Consider the following 18,015-nt stretch of genomic DNA (forward strand, 5'->3'; position numbering starts at 1 on the left):
CACCGGAGGGACGGTGCCGTAACGTAGCGGTAACAATTTTGGTTGCCGGACTTCACTGGGCATTTGCAGATGTTAAAAAATCATCTGACATTTTTATCATCAGTCGCAATTAGTTCGGAGCGGGATTAATTTTGAATGTCGGCCTTCATAAGGTGCAGACAAACATGTAAACTGTTATCAGAAAAAGACGTAATTTTTGGATTTTCGGAGTAGCCTAGTTTGATTGGGGCGGGGTCAGTTTTGAATGTCAGACTATACTTTTCATTGAGTCCACGTCATTTGTTAGCGGACACAAATGTACGTTTTGGTTTTCGGCGGCGATCATGACTAATTTTGAATGCTGGACTTTATTTAGCAAACATGTAAAGACAAAGACCTACTATTTGGATTTTCGGCCGTTATTTGTTTTGTACGGGAACAGTTCTATTAAATACGTGTTATAGGAAAACGAGGTAAAAATTACGTAAACTACAATGAGCAGCCTCTCTGCTGTGCGCAAGATGTATCACCAGTTTTTATTCGAAGCTCAGTTTAGTGTTGAATGAGTAAGCGTTCTGCGTTACATTCCTCGCTTGCGACCATTTCCAGTTTACACCTTTTCAACGCATCGGAAACTGGAGTTTTAAGCCTGACTGTAACTCTGACAATTTTAACTGTTCTCTCATTCCCGGCCGTATGCTTGATATTTCGCTTTTGTGGACCATGCTTTTGCAATCGATGGCTACCTTCAGCATGTTCAGTAGTCACGACATACTTCCTGCCGGCAGCTGGGAAGAAGACTGACGCATGCGCACTCCTCCGGACGGAATTAGCGTAATCTACTTACGCTCTTGAGATAGCATTGACTAATCTGGAAACCGTTAAGACACAAGAAAAACACGGCACGCGAACAGGCCTACAATGTTCATTTTTGTTAAAATTTAACTCATTTCCAAGTATGTTATGGTTTCAAACTTATCGTCCACTCAAAGGCCACATTAGACAGATTCAAAATTTACCATAACAAAAAATGACCAAAATCACTCAAGGAAGGTGGGTCTACCCCTTAAATGGTGTATATTCGACAATCATTACCATTTGCCTGTATATTATACTTTAGGACACAAAGCCCCCCCCCCCCCCTTCGTGCTATAACATAACTCCCGTAACCCTGACGACGATAATTTATTTTTTGCATATTATTATCAAAGTGTTCTCTACTGACACTGAGAATATCATGTCCCCCTTTGTGGCATCAGTGAAAGTTGTAAGCCCAATTTTAAGTATGGTGGTGGTGCCTGTATATTATACATTATACACAAAGCCCTCCCCCTTCGCCCTATAACATCAGTCCCTTAAGGCTGACTATAATATTTTTTTTGCATCTTTTTATCAAAGTGTTCTCTACTGACACTGAGAATATCATGTCCCCTTCGTGGCATCATTTAAAGTTATAAGCCATGTCTTCAGTATGGTGGAGGTGCCTGTATATTATACATTGTACACAGAACCCCTTCCCCCTTCGTCTTATAACATCATTCCCTTAAGCCTGAGGACAATATTTCTTTTTTTATATATTATTATGAAAGTGATCCCTACTGACACTAAGAATATCATGATCCCCTTCCTGACATTAGTTAAAGTTATAGGCCCCGTCTTTAGTATGTGGTGGTGGTGGCTGTATATTATGCATTATACACAAAGCCTCCTCCTCGTCCTATAACATCAGTCCCTTGAGCTGGAGGACAATATTTCATTGTTGCATCTTGCAATCAATATGTTCTCTACTGACACTGAGAATATCATGTCCCCCTTCGTGGTATGATTTCAAGTTATAGGCCCTATTTATAGTATGGTTCTGGTGCCTACGTATTATACATTATACGCAAAGGCCCCCTCCCCAGTCCTATAGCATAGGTCCCTTATTCCCGATGACAATAATTTAACTTTGCGTGTTTCTATCAAACTTTTCGCTACTCACGCTGAAAATATCATGTCCAATCAATGTGTTCTCTACTGACACTGAGAATATCATGTCCCCCTTCGTGGCATTATTTAAAGTTATTGGTCCCGTCTTCAGGGTGGGGTTAGTGTCTGTACATTGTACATCATATACAAGACCTCCCACCATTTTTATATAACATAAGTGCCCTATGCCTGAGGACAATATTTCATTTTTGAATCTTGTTGTCAATGTGTTCAATATTAAATCTTAGAATATCATGCTCCCTTCGTGGCATCAGTGATAGTTATAGGGCCCCCGATCTGTATGATGGTAGTATTTTTACAGGTTGCATTGTATGTAAACCCCCTCGGGCAAAAAGATACGTCTCTTAAGAGTGAGAATAATATTTCATTTTTCAATTTTTATCAAACTTTTTTCTACTTACACTGTGAATATCATGTCCCTCTTCATGACTTCAGTGATAGTTATTGGTTCTGCCTTAAGCATGGCGTGAGTGCCTGTATATATTGTATTGTACATAAACCCCGGGGTCACCAAATAACATAAGTTCCTTAATTGTTAGGACAATATTTCATTTTTGCATATCGCTATCAATGTATTTCTTCTATTACTGTCAATATCATATCCCACTTCACTGCATCAGTGATAGTTATTGATCATGCATATGGTTATTTTATATTGCATTGTACATAAAGCCACCCCCATCTTGTCCACTAACATAAGTCCCTTAAATGTGAGGATAATATTTCTTTATTTTCATATTATCATAGTTAGACAATATTTTATTTTTGCATAGTTTTACCCAAGTTTTATCTACTTAGAATGTGAATATCATGATCCCATCGTAATCCCCCTTCCCCCTTCGTTTTAGGGTCATAAGCCCTTCGTATCCCCCTTCCCCTTCCCCTTCGTTTTAGGGTCATAAGCCCTTCGTATCCCCCTTCCCCCTTCGTTTTAGGGTCATAAGCCCTTCGTATCCCCCTTCCCCCTTCCCCCTTCGTTTTAGGGCAACCCAAATGGAAGTATTATGCAGCCACTGATAAAGTACAATAAACGTTGCATTGCAGTAATAGTACCAAACCAGCATTTTTGGGAAATAAAAACAAAGGAAAAAAGAGAAAAATATGAAAAAGAAAACCACATCGCTGCATCACTTTTGCTCAATGTGAAGTATACAATGCAAGATCGAGGTGCATGAATATTCCACATTGATTAAGGGTCATTGGTATATTAACATAGAATTTTAATACCAAAACAATGCTCATTTATGTAATCTGCATATTTGAATATCATTATACCTCGCATCTTGCACTAATAGATGTGAAGGACAAGAAACAATTTTATTTTTGCCTTACTGTATTAAAAGGACGAATTTTCCCATTTTCTGCAATTTTTTGAAGGCAAAAATCTTGTTCCTATATTGATGATGTGTATATATCAGGATTATGTATATATGGTATATCTTCACAAAATGTCATTGGCACAGAAGACAAATCTCAAAAAATCTTTTTTTCAGCGTGTTAAAGTTTTCAGTTGGTCTCATTTGACTGCATGATCATCTCACAAAAATGGTAAATCAAATTTCAAAATAGCTGCCAGGAACTCATGTAATTTGTATCCCTCAAAAATAAAGATCCACATTTTAGAATGTCGATTGGCACCGAACAGATACATGTAAAACAAGTAAAATATGTGGAATTTGATTTTTAAGCTTCAAACTTTAGACGGAGTGGAGTGTAAAGCAGGGGGGAGGGGAATTTAACAATATAAATATCTTCCCCTTTCTAAACTTTGTTTCGAAACCCTTTGAAGCCCATTGATGATTTTTCACCTGATAAATATTGTAGAGATCTGTGCATAAGACAAAATTAAATTTTCCCTATCTTGCAATTTTGATAGTGTGCATTCATCAGGGTATTCACGAAAAGCAAGATTTACATAGACATATAGACACAATAGGTACTTGGTTTTGCTTAATTGTGTATGATACATGATAGCCTTATTCTGTTACAGTACCAAACAGTTTTAATACCCTGTTTGAACAGTGTTCTCGCTAAAAGCCGGCAGCCGGCGAAAATAGCCGCCTGGCAAGTCAAAAAAGCACGTGACCTGCCGGCTGGTGTCACACTAGTAAAGTACTATATGTCGCATTTTCACTGAAGCCTTGCCCATATGTCTGAAATAACAGAGAAAACGACGTTAAACTTGCCAAAATGTCCCGATAAAACTCGTACGTTGTACTTCCGTAAACACATACAATCTAGAAATGCATTACGTACTACGCCCAATCAGATTAAGCGTTCTTACTCACTCTTTCCAATGCATGGAAATTTACATAGGACAAGATCTCACCACGACGTAATCATTGCAGTGATTGGCCGATTTTGTTTCGCGCCCTCTAGCATGTTCTGAGCGGGTCATAGATCATGAGGTCAAGGTGAATTTTCTCAAACAAGAGTGCGAGCGATCGGAAGTGCCAAAAAGAAATCTAACGATATTCAGCAGTACTTTACGAAAAAACAAAAATTAGACAAAGGTAAACGTAAGTGAATCATGCGTTCTTAAAATGTAACTAGCGAATTTTTGTGTTTGCTGATTGTACCGGTATAAATGTAACTAGCCGATGCCATCAACATCATGATCGTGCCGGACGATGCACGAACGATCAACGAATTTCGTTCACTCCGACGGCGTCGTTTTAAGGCTGTCGTAAAACGAATTTTCATAAACTTGTCATGTACTCGGCATTCTGTTTTATTTCCTGTACTTTATCGCCAGTAAAATACAATTTTATGGTGCTGGCAACAACAAAATAAACGGTAGCTAGCCCTGCGTACGATGCTGTGTGTTCCGCTACAGCTAATCGCCCCGCTCACCACAGCCCTGCAAAGACCCGTACGTAGGGTCGGTGACTTCAAATCCATTTTGGGACTTGACATAAAAAGCCAAATTACTGCCGAAATTCAGCGTTCTTGGGCCCAAGTCGTATCCCTGCCTACCTCAGCTACTCGATCGCTTCCAAAAATGCCAGTCTTTTATTCACTTCTCGTAAATAACCGTCGATGTCGGCAACTCTCTCGCTAGCCCTGCGTACGATGCTGTGTGTTAGCCATCGCGGTTATGATTACTGATAAAGGTACACAAAAAATGAGAAATGAGATGCTAAAAACCTTACTTTTCATACAATTTAACAACATCTTTGGTAATAAATTGTAAAGAAAATCAGGTGCTCAAGTGTCACCAAATAAGCACAATCACACATAGTCACACAAAAAATCGCCAGCGTTTGGAGGCGGGATACCCCCCTCCCAAACCCTCCCCCCCCCCCTAGGTCGCTCCGCTCCCTCGCTCTTCATCAGCCGCCTGTTATTTTATTTCTGCCGCCTGATATAAAACTTAGAGATAACCCTGATTGAATAATATCCATGTTTCTCTTTTTTCTTTAGATTTACTAGATACTGGACAGTCCATGGAAGCAGCAGCTGTCAATAGGGATGAGTCCCAGGAGATGCCTGGGTCATGTACATGTAACCCAGATTTGTATTATCCAGAATCTTTATTCAACTATGCAAAGGTTGTGTCTTTCCGATGTCCAAAGGCACTCTTCCAAATTGATGAAACGGGGGCAGCTGTCCGCCTTAGGCCGAACATATGCCTACCAAGTCTCATCATGGATGAACTTCTGATGCACTTTGTGAAAGACGGCAAAGTGGACAATGCATTTCTTTATCTCCTTGGACAAGCGGAAAATATTTCACTGAAGTGTGCAGCTCTCCATGGGTGTGATGACATATCTGATGATGGCCTGAAGGAGCTTTTCAAGCACAATTTACAATCTTTAGATATATCTGACTGCAGTGGTGTTACCGCCAAGACCATGGAAAACTTATTGCGGTGTAAAGACTCCTTGCAACATTTGAATATTGATTTTTGCAGGGGTATTATCACCAAAGAAGTAATGCAAAACTTCAACTTTACAAATCTAATGTCTCTGAATGTGAACTCCATACAACTCTTGAAATTCGAAACCCACCTGGTGGAGCAGTTCTTTAGCCAACTTAAGAACTTGACCTCGCTTGACATGTCTAATCAAGTTCAAGTCCACTCACCAAGTCTCTTGACTTTCTAAACCTGGTAGCCGGACAACTACAATCTCTTGTGCTCTACAACTGCAAGCCGAAGTTAATCACTGATAGCTGGAATATAATTTGCTCCATGCCCCGTCTGCAACACCTGGATGTATCACAGGAACCGACCGGAATGACCTTCGGCCAGCCCCGTTTTCTCACAAACGTTATCACCCCTCAAATGCTCTCAAAGCTAGCCGAGAGTACACCAACCTTAAGATCTCTAGATATCTCAAGACATAACCTGGGCTCGTGGGACGAAGAGCTGGCAGATGAGAGTGATCCTAATGTTTATGTTCAGAGCTCAATACCTGGACTGAAACGTTTGAGGCGCCCTTTAGATTTCATTGGAATGTGGATGACGAGGTGGATAGATGGTGTTCCGCCAAATGAAGACCAAAGAAGACAACGGTCTAAGCATACTCATGTGCCTGCAGAGAAGGTCGCCGGAGGACTAACCAAAGATACACTACTGGTTGCTCTGGAGGTGTACACCGAAAGGCGGCGTAGGTTTCTTAAAGTCCTGACCATCTATCATAGACACCACCGACTTCTTGAGAGTGAAGAAGTGATGGTCCGTGTCGCCAAGAGTATTTTCCGAGCCATGTCGTATCATTCTGTTGATACTGACCTTCATGTTCAGTGCATTGATATGTTGTGCTCAATCATTACCAAATACTCAGAAGATGGCCTTAAGTTTCCTAAGGGCAAACTCCACCAACAAATGATCCGGGCAGTGCTGCGTTCAGCTGCACGACCTCAGTGCGGTCAGTCCTTCGTAGACAGTGTCTGTGATGCATTCAGTATCCTCGAAATGTGGGAAAGTGACCTTGAATTCATTCCGTTTGTCAAGATCCTGTTCAGATTTGTCACAGAGAACATCATCTATGATATGCCGGACCTGTTCGACCTTCTGGTAATGACAATAAATACCGCTGATGCTGACAAGATAGCCCAACTCATTGACAATGATGTGGTGCAGTTGACTATGACATTGATCAACATGGTAATTAGGCATGGTGAAACAGAGAACCCTAATGATCCCTACACAGATCCTGACGACACCTTGGAACCACTGAATGTTGGATGGCACATTCTCAAGAAAGTGACCGCTTTTGGCAATAGTAGGGGACAATTTTTGTTCGGAGGTGGGGTACCCATGATCAAATTCTGCATCAATCATATGCTACACTGTAACGAGTTGCTTGGCCAATCCAAAGCTCACAGACCACCCTATACATGTCTTGCTGAAGAGCTCCACATGCCTGACGTTTGTTGGTGTGAAGGGTTCGATGTCTCAGTTCAGCAAAATACGAAAATGATGACCTCAGTAGCAGGGGTCATCTGTAACCTTGTACTGGATGCAGAGTGTCAGCCTTTCTTTGAAGACTTGGTCCTTCATCTCTATATCTCACTTACAAGAACCAATATGATGCCGTCTAACACTGCCGTGGCATTTTGCATCCTCGCTTTGGAACGACCAAATCTCTGGGAGGATGAGTCCGCGAGACTGTCCATGTTCGACCAAGTTGTTGGTAGTCGTGGTCTCAGGAAAGATGTGGCTACAGACGTTGGTAAGCTCAGGGAAGCTCTGATGAATAAAGATATAAGTGCCTTAATTACTGAAAAAGCTCCCTAAATCCCTGAACTGCTGTAGGTGCTTTGTAAGTTCTTGCACACTTGTTCAAGCTCTGTTGGATCACGACAATCAGAATAACGGGTTCCATTTCTTAATTAAAGCTCTGTTAGCTTTCACTTTTGATGTGTTTTCCAGTACTGTTGATCTATCTGTGAAACAAAGATAAAAACGAGTTTCTTTATCTACTGCCAAAATCGTGGCGTGATGCCCACCGTTTAGCTTGTTAGCACAGCCTCGTATGTATTATTGCATGCCTCGTACACCAAACCTCTCACATTCCATAGGATTTAATGGAAACATGCGTTATTTTGTAAACACAGGATTCCCTATGTCAGTCATGTGGTATGACTTCAATGTTACAGGCCACATGGCCATCACTTGAATGGAAAAGACCTGAATTATATTCAACTTGATGACAACTTCTTGATTTAAAAATTATCAAATTACACTGTTTCTCATGAAAGAGAGCTACTGCAGAAGATTTGCTACTACGATATTGCTGTCATAGCAAATCCTGTGTTTACAAAATTATCCAAGAAAACAATTCCAGGAACTGTTACTTAAGTATATTCATATATCATACAATGACAAAAATCTTTTTATTTTGGGGGGATTTTACATGTACTACAGTATATGATGGAAATCAAGAATATGATTGTCTTTTGCAAACAGAAAAAATTTAGTTCCGAAAATTATGTGGAAGAGGCACAGATAAAAAAATTATAGCCCCAATGAAGGACTACCATATGTGCCCAAAAAGCAGGAGATCACTTGCCTTTCTGATATCAGCCAAATGGTCAACACTGTCCTCAGGCACATACCTGTCCATGTTTGGTCAATAATATCCAGTGTTACTGTTGATAACTGAATTCTGGCACAGACTAGAATTTATTTGTCAGCGATCATATCATACGGTACAGTCTAGTATGTTTGCATGACTAGTACTTAGTATTTCAACGTATATCAGAAAGAAAAACTTAGAGAGCCTGCCTGTATGGAAAACACTACATTTACTGTCAAAAGTGACAGCCATTGTCTCTTTAGATTACATGTACCATTTATGATCTCAAGTACACCCTGGTTGTCACATCATGTTTACAAAATCATGCACACTTTCTCCTTTATTTCAGAGAGACAAAGCCACCATGTTTGCACTTTGTTTTGTCGATTTGTATAATCTGATGAGTCAGCAGTAGCATTGATCAGAAACTTGAAATACACTAAAATACGCACATGCTTTACTGTAGTGAAACAACTGAGCAAAATGGTTTGGTTTCTTCTGGCAATCTGAAAGATTTTATGCAGTTGAGCTAACATTGCTCTTAGCCATTGGTAAAGAAAGCTTTTAGTCAAGCCCAAGAACTCTTTGCCCTCACTGAGAAATTTTGAAATCATCGTATTCTTATTATCGAGTCCAGTTACTTTAATATGCTATATGAGGACCCCCGAGTAAGCTGAATCGTTTTTATCAGAAAGACTTAGCACAGTGTTCATCTTTTATATGTAAATTCAGTCCATGATCAACATGATCCCAAATGTAATACTTAAACTTTTGTTTGAATTTTCATCAATGAGGAACTTTTAACCATTTTCTTACCAAATCATGAATTGAAATCAGGGGTCACTGCATGAATTTTGGTACTGGAGAAACAAATTACCTGGAGCATTTACAGTACAAATATATGAAATTCAAAATGGCCCCCATCCCTGTGCTAACTTTATGGGGGGAAAGACTGAAATTTTTGTCGTACTCCAAGAGTTTGAAATGAGTTCCCACAACCAGTAGACCAGAAAAATATTGAAAAGATTTTAGAGTCCAAACATCTGCCCTTGAGGTGCATTCTACCTTAAGACAGGCATTTATGTAACCATTTAAACAACACACAAAAATTTAATGCAAAATCAATATGCCTTAATGACAGTTTTCTCACACAATATGTCCCATTTCTGTTGCCATATGCCGCTAGGGGATGCTGTTTATATCACTACATATGGTTGTAATGTGGGTGCCCCTAACTTAATATTTTACTGTAAGGCCATTAAAAGAAAATTTGTTGTTTGCCATTCTTAGATTTTTGAAAAACCTACCAGTCAGCCAGGGAAAAAAAAAACAAACACAGATAAAAAACACAAACAGATTAACACAAGCTCAATTTTTAGTTGGTTTCTTATGGAAAAATAATATTTTTATTTGTAATAGTGGTAACATTGTGTTTGTTTTCGTAATTTTCTCTGAAAACCTACCAGCCTGCGGACAGCAAACAAAGAATTTTATGTAAAGTGCCTGATGTAAACTCATGTTCAGACTTGCAACAATATTGCTAATGGTGGAAAATTCTGCTAGAAAAGTGTGTGCTTTTTCCTGAAAACAAACTCTGAAAACCTATGTGCACCCAGACACAGATTGTAAAATTTGCTTTCATTTCATTTAGTTTGTGATTGATTTCCTGATGGGAAATTACAACAGAGAAATCAAACCGCATACGGGTGACTTTGTCTGGTTACATTGATGCCGTCTACTTCTCTGTGAAGTTTTACATTGCTCTGTATTCGCAGAGAAAACAGTAGTTTGAAATTTCCTGAATGATACATCATTACTGTGCAATACGTATTGTGTGTAAATGTGTATACTTGGTGATCCATTATGAATTTTTAATTTCCTAAATCCATGCATTCATCTTGGATTTTCATGCAATGAATAAAAATACGCAGAGATACAATAAATTTAATAAAAGGTAATCATAGTAACAAAAAATCATCAACAAGGGAGAACGGAATGTATGAAATATATTTGCCTTGAGTACATGGATGAAAATAAGTACAAATTTTTCAAAAGTTGACACATTCATATCAATGTTGTACTGTACCGTCATCCACTTTTCAGCCCTGATATTTTGTAAACACACATTTATGAGAATCTGCTATCTACATGTACAGTACCCCTTTCCGTCAAGTTCATCTAAATCAACATAATGCTTACATACACTGTCATTACAGTATCTAGACAAGTCTGTTAAAATCACCATGTCTGTGTACACCACAGTCAGAAAAAAACATGAGAAATCATGTATATGTATATGTACATGTATGTTTTACAAGTCCTCAATTGGTGAAGTCCATTGAAATATGTTATATGGGGCATAATCGTGACAAATTCTCATAAATAGAAAGATTAGCCTTCACTGTTTACATGTATTATCAATTTGATACAGTGACAACTGATGTACTTAGAACTGAAGAAAAGGGATTATTATAGAAATAAGAAAGATGTAAGTGTGTATCTGTGTTTACTGTAATATTACTCAAACTGGTACATTACAAGTATCATGATTATTAAGATGCTATCTTTACATATAAGAATTAAACCTTTGAACTGTTTAACTTTTTTTGAATACAATTTTCAGGTATTAAGGACAGGTTGATATTTATATCATATATCAATTTTTTTTTTCCACTTTTGGTCTCATTATTGTTCACTTGTCAAATATACTATACTAACGTTTTTCTAACAATAGATATTTGATCTTATAATTTATATGTATATACATGCAGTGTCCATGGCATTTTCTTGAATTCTGTTATCAGTTTCAACATAGGCCTTGGGGTCTATAGGAAATTCACAAATGTTTTCTTGTAAAATAAGTATTGCATAAGACAATACAGGAAAAGGTGGCGTGTTGTTCACAAGGTGCTAGGATTTTTAACATTTATTGACTTTGGGGATGGGCAGTAATTACAAGCAGTTGCTTAAATTTGTGATTCTAGTGAAACCAAGTAGCTTCTACTGTGTAAACTGTGATCAACTTTTCAACACAGCCTCTTTGTTAGAAACGTGTGCTTCATTTAGTGAAGATTAATATCCTGGCATTAAGGTAGAATGTGCATTGCGGACAGGTTTTCGGACTCCCAAACTTTTACAATTATTTGATACATGTATACTACCCGTAGACGTTCATTTTAAAGCTCTTGGTGTAAGAAAACTTTCACCGTGTTAGTTTTTCAAAGTTTGAAATATTTTTTTTCACCATAGAGTTAACAAAGGGATGGTGTCTATTTTGAATTTTAAAATTGGTAAATTTTGGGTTACATGTTTCTCTAGTACCAAAATTTGCATGGTAACCCCCGATTTTTATTCTTGATTTTGAAAGAGAATGGTTGCAAGGTTTCTTGATGAAAGTTTTAGCAAAATTTAAGGTCTTTCACTTCTGAGGCGCATACTACCTTAATTCTGGTTGTGAACCCAAAAGTGGGTTGTCAGTACAGATTGCATGGGAGCTTTGAGTAAATATTTGAAAACAGAGATGCAATTGCAGCAACATCCAAAATTATGGAAAGTATTATCAGAAGGAAAAGCAACTGACCCACTGTGATTCTTGAGTACAGAAACATTAGAAACATGATGTTGTATCAGTACAAAGTCACATATGCAAATGTTTAAATTGGACAAATATGCCAGAAAAAATTAATTCTATAACAGAAGCAGTCGTGAATGTGAAATATGGATATACTCATTAATATTTAACAATGGTCCTACACAAATATTTTCATTCATGTTGAAATTCTGCCACTGCAACATGTGTTTATAAGTCACTGTCAGAACGAGAGGAATTTCAACAAAAGTGTCAGGTATGACCTTCCACAGACATGACAATGGTTTGTCTACCCTGTTATATAATAAGGACACTACACTGTCGATATGCTAGAGTTAATGATCTGATTTTCCGCTAAATTAATGGTAAACTAAATACATTTCTAGATACCAGTAGTGTAACTTAAAAGTTTAGTAGATTTATGCTTCAGCTCACCAAGACATTTTATGCAGAAATTACAAAACCTATCTTAAGGGACAATTCAGTGTTGTAAGAATTCAAGAAGTTGATCATTTTTCCAGATTTTTTCATCAGTATGTAAAGCCTTTGTTATTTCAAAATTAAATATGAATGTCACATATTAAAGTAGCTGTGACTTTCGATGTTTCTGTTCTTTTTTTTTTTGCTATTTTCGTTTTGCTTAACTACAGTTTTTTGTCCCACCCCTTTGGGAAGCATGTTGAGATACACAATAGTCAGCTTGTCAACTCAGCCTGTACATGTGTAGACTGCATTGTTAGTGCTGACAAGCTGAATACTGAGATACCCAGTATTCAGCTTGTCAACTCAGCCTGTACATGTGTAGACTGCATTGTTATTGTTGACAGGTGAATTCTGGTCTGGACTAGAATTCAAATGTACGCATTAACAGTACACTCTTCTACACACATAGATGCTGTATAGGCAAGCTAATAGTAGGTATTGTTACGAAAATAGGGAATAATTACAGCTACTGGTGCCTTAAGAAAAAGGACGGGCATTGACCGGAGGGCATTCCATTATGTGTTCCAAAATATCTTCTCTGAGTCGTGAATGTGAGGTTTATGAAATATTTATGAAATATTTAAGTTGATTTATTGCTATTATATCATAACAGTATATTGAAATTCTGGTGTGGAACGTCAAAAACGGATTTTTGTTCAAGCTAATAGCTCCCGCGTATGCCAGCTGTGGTATATCGCCAATATAACACGGTTCTTTTCGCGTCTCGATCAATCAGATCGTTGCATTTGCACCATCAATATACTGGTATGATATAATACCCAATAAAGGCTGTTAAAGAAGTTGTTCACTTCCATTTAACCCTTTGAGGACAAAATTTGGTATCACCCAGTTGGACTTCTACACAATAAACAGAGGTTAGAGGGCATTGAATTTGCATCATTGCTTTATAACATGCCAAGCATGACCAGTAGATTTTGACCGGCCTGATTCATAAATATTCAAAGGTTCATCATTGCCAGACATACCATTATGCAGAGCTATTAACCCTTTGCACCCTGACCCCCTGGTACTCTATGACGTCATCGGACATTTATGTCCGAGCCGGGTTCAAAGGGTTAACACACTGGTTAGGCTCTTCTCTGACCAGCTGTTTGGCTCCTGTGATAAACCCTCAACAACAATTACCTGGCACTGCAATACTAATTTCTTTCACGTGTAGCATAGACCCATCACAATCTACCAACTGTGTTTCCCATGAAACGTTCATAGAATAAATCCCTGTCACCGTTGGTCATGTTGTTGCATTCCAAATCACAAACACATTCACTGCAGACTAAGAGACAGATAAAGTATTATGCATACATATACACTTTATTGCATATACAGCAGGCCTTACACAAAACACAGACACCTTGTAATTATGGCCCTGTGTATTGTGTACAGCAAATTTGACGTCATCAGTTTGTGGTGATACCACTGGTAAAATGATGCCCAGCAGGCCTATGGCTGAAATGTATACCTTTAACAAAGTGAATAGTTACATCTCTGAGGATGCTATTATTTATTACACAAAAATTTTGCTATTGTCTTTTAAACAAAAATATAGAAAAACTTAGTTGTGATCATGTCTGAAATTGTAATTGATTTCATATTTCCTCATTGAATAAAACAAACGGCCAAACAAACTTTGATAAATTATGTATAGAATGAGTATTCTTTGATAGTCATAGTAAATTACACAATTTGTCAAAGGATGTGTAAATATTTCTGGTAAATTTCTGATTTCTTGAAAAGTGGGAATATTAGACAAATAAGGTACTTGTCTTTAGTAGTACTAGAAAGCTTATTCAATAATTACAAATTCTTTCTGCTGGATGAATATGTAAACATTTGTCACGGTCAATGAAGAATGGTCTGAGAATCTAAATCGACATAACGTATAATAGCATTCGAGTATGTCAATTACAGATATTCAAATATGTGTATACTGAGTAAATGAGCACGCAAATCCCCTGCCACCATCAAGCCAACTGAAAGCAGAGAGATTTGCCCGCAGCCTGCTGATCCTGAATGTGAATATCTTTGAAACGTTGCTTCAATTTTCTAGCCAATCTAATGCCAGCCCCTTGGTTGGACCAAGCTTCCTCATAGATTGGGCTCGCTTTCTCTGTTATCCCGACAGCATTTGGGGCCCTCTCGCTGAGCCAAACCTTGCTCGGCTCAACTGTTGAGGGCGCACGTATGGTCCAACTGAGTATATCATTATGTGTGCCAGGTGGTTGCGCAATTCAAGGTGCTATGAGAGCGCCTATTCCATTCTGTCTGATTCTGTAGCTTGTGGCTATGTAGTCTAACACTTTAGACAAGTATCAAAATGTTATTTAAATTAGTTGGGAAGTCCTGCGCTCATTTGAAATCTGGAATTATTAACTGTTCAGAGAGTCAACTGCCGAGGCAGTACTAAATGGGGCATTTTGTGCAATTATATACTCTATTTCTCAGGGTTTGTATTACGACTGTGTGAATTTGGCGTAAGTAAGGCTTACTGATCATCATTCAGGATTCAAGTGCAGTTGGGTATTTTTATAAGTATACAATAATCACAGAAATATTCAATTTTTCAGCGATATTCATGATCATTAATTTATTCGCTTGTTGACACTATTGGTATGACTACGCCTTATGACGCTGTGGCGGGTTGCAGGGTTGATTATTTTGAAAGCGTCAAATGCCGCTAATGGGCCTCAATGTAGCAAAGGGAACACAGGATAAACAAACAAACAAACAAAAAACCTCCAAAATTGACCAACCAACCAAACCGACAGACACAAACAAAAACAGCTAAAAATACAAACAACAAACAAAACTAAAACAAGCAGCCATCAATTCAAACAAAACAAATACACAATAACTAAATATCACATAAAACAAAAACAAAAAATGAATAAATAAAAAAAATTATTGATCAATTAATTATTATGAGAGAAAACAATGAATTGAATAAGAATTGAAGTAATTGACCGAACAACACATGCAACATATTCAAAACGTGACGATTGTATCACTACCCACTATACTCCCTCAAGGGGGATGTAACTTCATTGCCGCCCATGCCATGCCATGGGCGATTATTTAGTTTATCCTACTGCAAATAAATGACCGTCTCACCGCCGATGTGTAAAAATTCATACAAGTTTGGACGAGGTACGTGATTGGCCCATTAACGATTTCAAAGGAGTGACGACCATGGCTCATGACGAACCTTCGGCTCGGGCATCATCAATATAACCGTCATGGGCATCATCCCTCGGCGGGTAACTCTTCCTAGCGTGTGTTATTATTTAAAAATTAACACCGGTACGGGAACATTCATGACCTCATGAATATTCATGAATTATACATTATAGTTCGTGAAAAAATTCATCCTGATTTACATCATATCAATGATAATATTTAGCTGAAATTTTAAGATATGTCTGCACGGATATTTTGAGTTTAAAGGGACCCCCCCTGGACTTCAGAGCGCCAATTTCCAGCTCTCGGCGTTGGTCCAGACAGTTTTTTACCGTACTCACAACCTCGAGGTTAGTCTCTCTCCTGTCATTTATGTACATTTACAGATTTTCAGATACTTGTAACTCCACATTGTTCGTTTTCCTATACAATTCAACCACTGTAATTGTTTAGTCTCTCTCCTGTCATTTATGTACATTTACAGATTTTCATAGACTTATAACTTAACATTGCTCGTTTTCCTATACAATTCAACAATGGTAATTTTATATTCGTACTTTTTATTGTAGAAAACACCTGAAGAAGCTCTATATTTAGAGCGAAACGTTGTGTTTGAGGTATAAAAATACGTTTGGAACCTAACAACCAGGTGTGGTAGTGTGTGTCAACCCAAGTTTCTTATAATATATATATATATATATATATATATATATATATATATATATATATATAATATATACACACACAAACAGATTACTTCAAGTACAAAGTAATGAAATCAATTACTTAAGTTTCATTCATCCTGCAATTCTCAGATAGAATTGAAAGGATTACTAGCTTGACACTCTTACATATATGATAAGCACGAACCATTCTATTTGTAGGTGATGTTAAAACTCGATAAACAATATTTGTTTTGGTGGCGACATTTTGAAACCAACTCAGAGCGAGGAGAAACAATAACAGGAAACGTCATATCACGTGGTTCAACCCCCTTTCAGCAAGAACGTGGAAACTAATATCGGCAGGAAATTTCTTCAACTTGTTGACAAACATTTTCCAAAGGGGTCTAAACTTCACAAGATCTTCAACAGAAACACAATTAAAGTGAGTTATAGCTGTATGAAGAATATGGCAAGTATAATCAAATCGCATAATAAGAGGGTAATCACCGGAGATCAGCGTAAGGACCAACCAGCTGATTGTAATTGCAGGGTTAAGTCAGCATGCCCCTTGAAGGGTAACTGTCAAGTCAAAGGCGTGGTGTACAAGGCCAAAGTATCAACGGAGGACAACGCAGAGAGGGTTTACATCGGCCTCACTGATAGCACCTTCAAGACGAGCTACAGTAACCACATGAAATTGTTCCGTAATGAGAGATACAAAAACGATACCGAGTTGTCAAAATTTGTATGGAACTTAAGAAATAAGGGCCAAGTCTTTGACATTTCGTGGTCAATTATTGATAAAGCATCGAGCTACTCTAACATAAACAAGCGAAGTAATCTTTGTATATCAGAAAAGCTGCACATTATCAATGCTGACAAATCTACACTGTTAAACAAACGCTCTGAGTTTGTTTCAAAATGTCGCCACCAAAACAAATATTATTTATCGAATTTTAACACCACCTACAAATAGAATGGTTCGTCCTAATCATATATGTAAGAGTGTCGAGCTAGTAATCCTTTCACTTCTATCTGAGGATTGCAGGATGCATGAAACTTAAGTAATAGATTTCATTACTTTGTACTTGAAGTAATCTGTTTATTTATAACGCTCTGCATAGCATTGAGCACTGTAATTTCCCACGAGGACATCTGTATACTTCGATATATATATATATATATATATATATATATATATATATATATATATATATATATATATATATATATATATATATATATATGATATATCTGGATGTTTGCAAATTGAAAGTTTGTTTTGAAATGTGTAATATTCATTTTTGAAATTTGCAGTTCATTTACAAAGCATGACAAAATCCGGACCCTTTGCTGTTTTTTCTTTGAGCACTCAGTGTGAGAAAGCAACGAGCATTAATATTTTACAATACATTGATATACCGTGACATATTTCAGAAGGAGAAAAATGACAAGATAGTTTTTATACTCATCGATGCAACTTAATTTTCCTTCCTGTCACAGGTTTTCAAAATGTTTTTTAATGAGTAAAATTATAGTTAGAAAGGCAGTTTTTGTCATTATTAAATCTGCTTTTATTGTTACAACGATA

General features: G+C 37.6%; 1 protein-coding gene across 1 annotated transcript in view; it reads left to right on the forward strand.

Moving 5' to 3' along the window:
• The window catches only part of LOC139117063 (uncharacterized), a 21,993-nt gene extending 9,324 nt beyond the window's left edge, over positions 1-12,669 (forward strand). The window contains exon 2 of the mRNA XM_070679897.1: positions 5,392-12,669. Coding sequence (XP_070535998.1) covers positions 6,161-7,711 — 1,551 coding nt within the window. The 5' untranslated portion in view covers positions 5,392-6,160 and the 3' untranslated portion in view covers positions 7,712-12,669. The remainder of the gene's footprint in view (positions 1-5,391) is intronic.
• The last annotated feature ends 5,346 nt before the right edge of the window (positions 12,670-18,015 follow it).

The sequence above is a fragment of the Ptychodera flava genome, chromosome 18 (genome assembly GCF_041260155.1).
Source record: "Ptychodera flava strain L36383 chromosome 18, AS_Pfla_20210202, whole genome shotgun sequence".
Taxonomy (NCBI): Eukaryota; Metazoa; Hemichordata; class Enteropneusta; family Ptychoderidae; genus Ptychodera; species Ptychodera flava.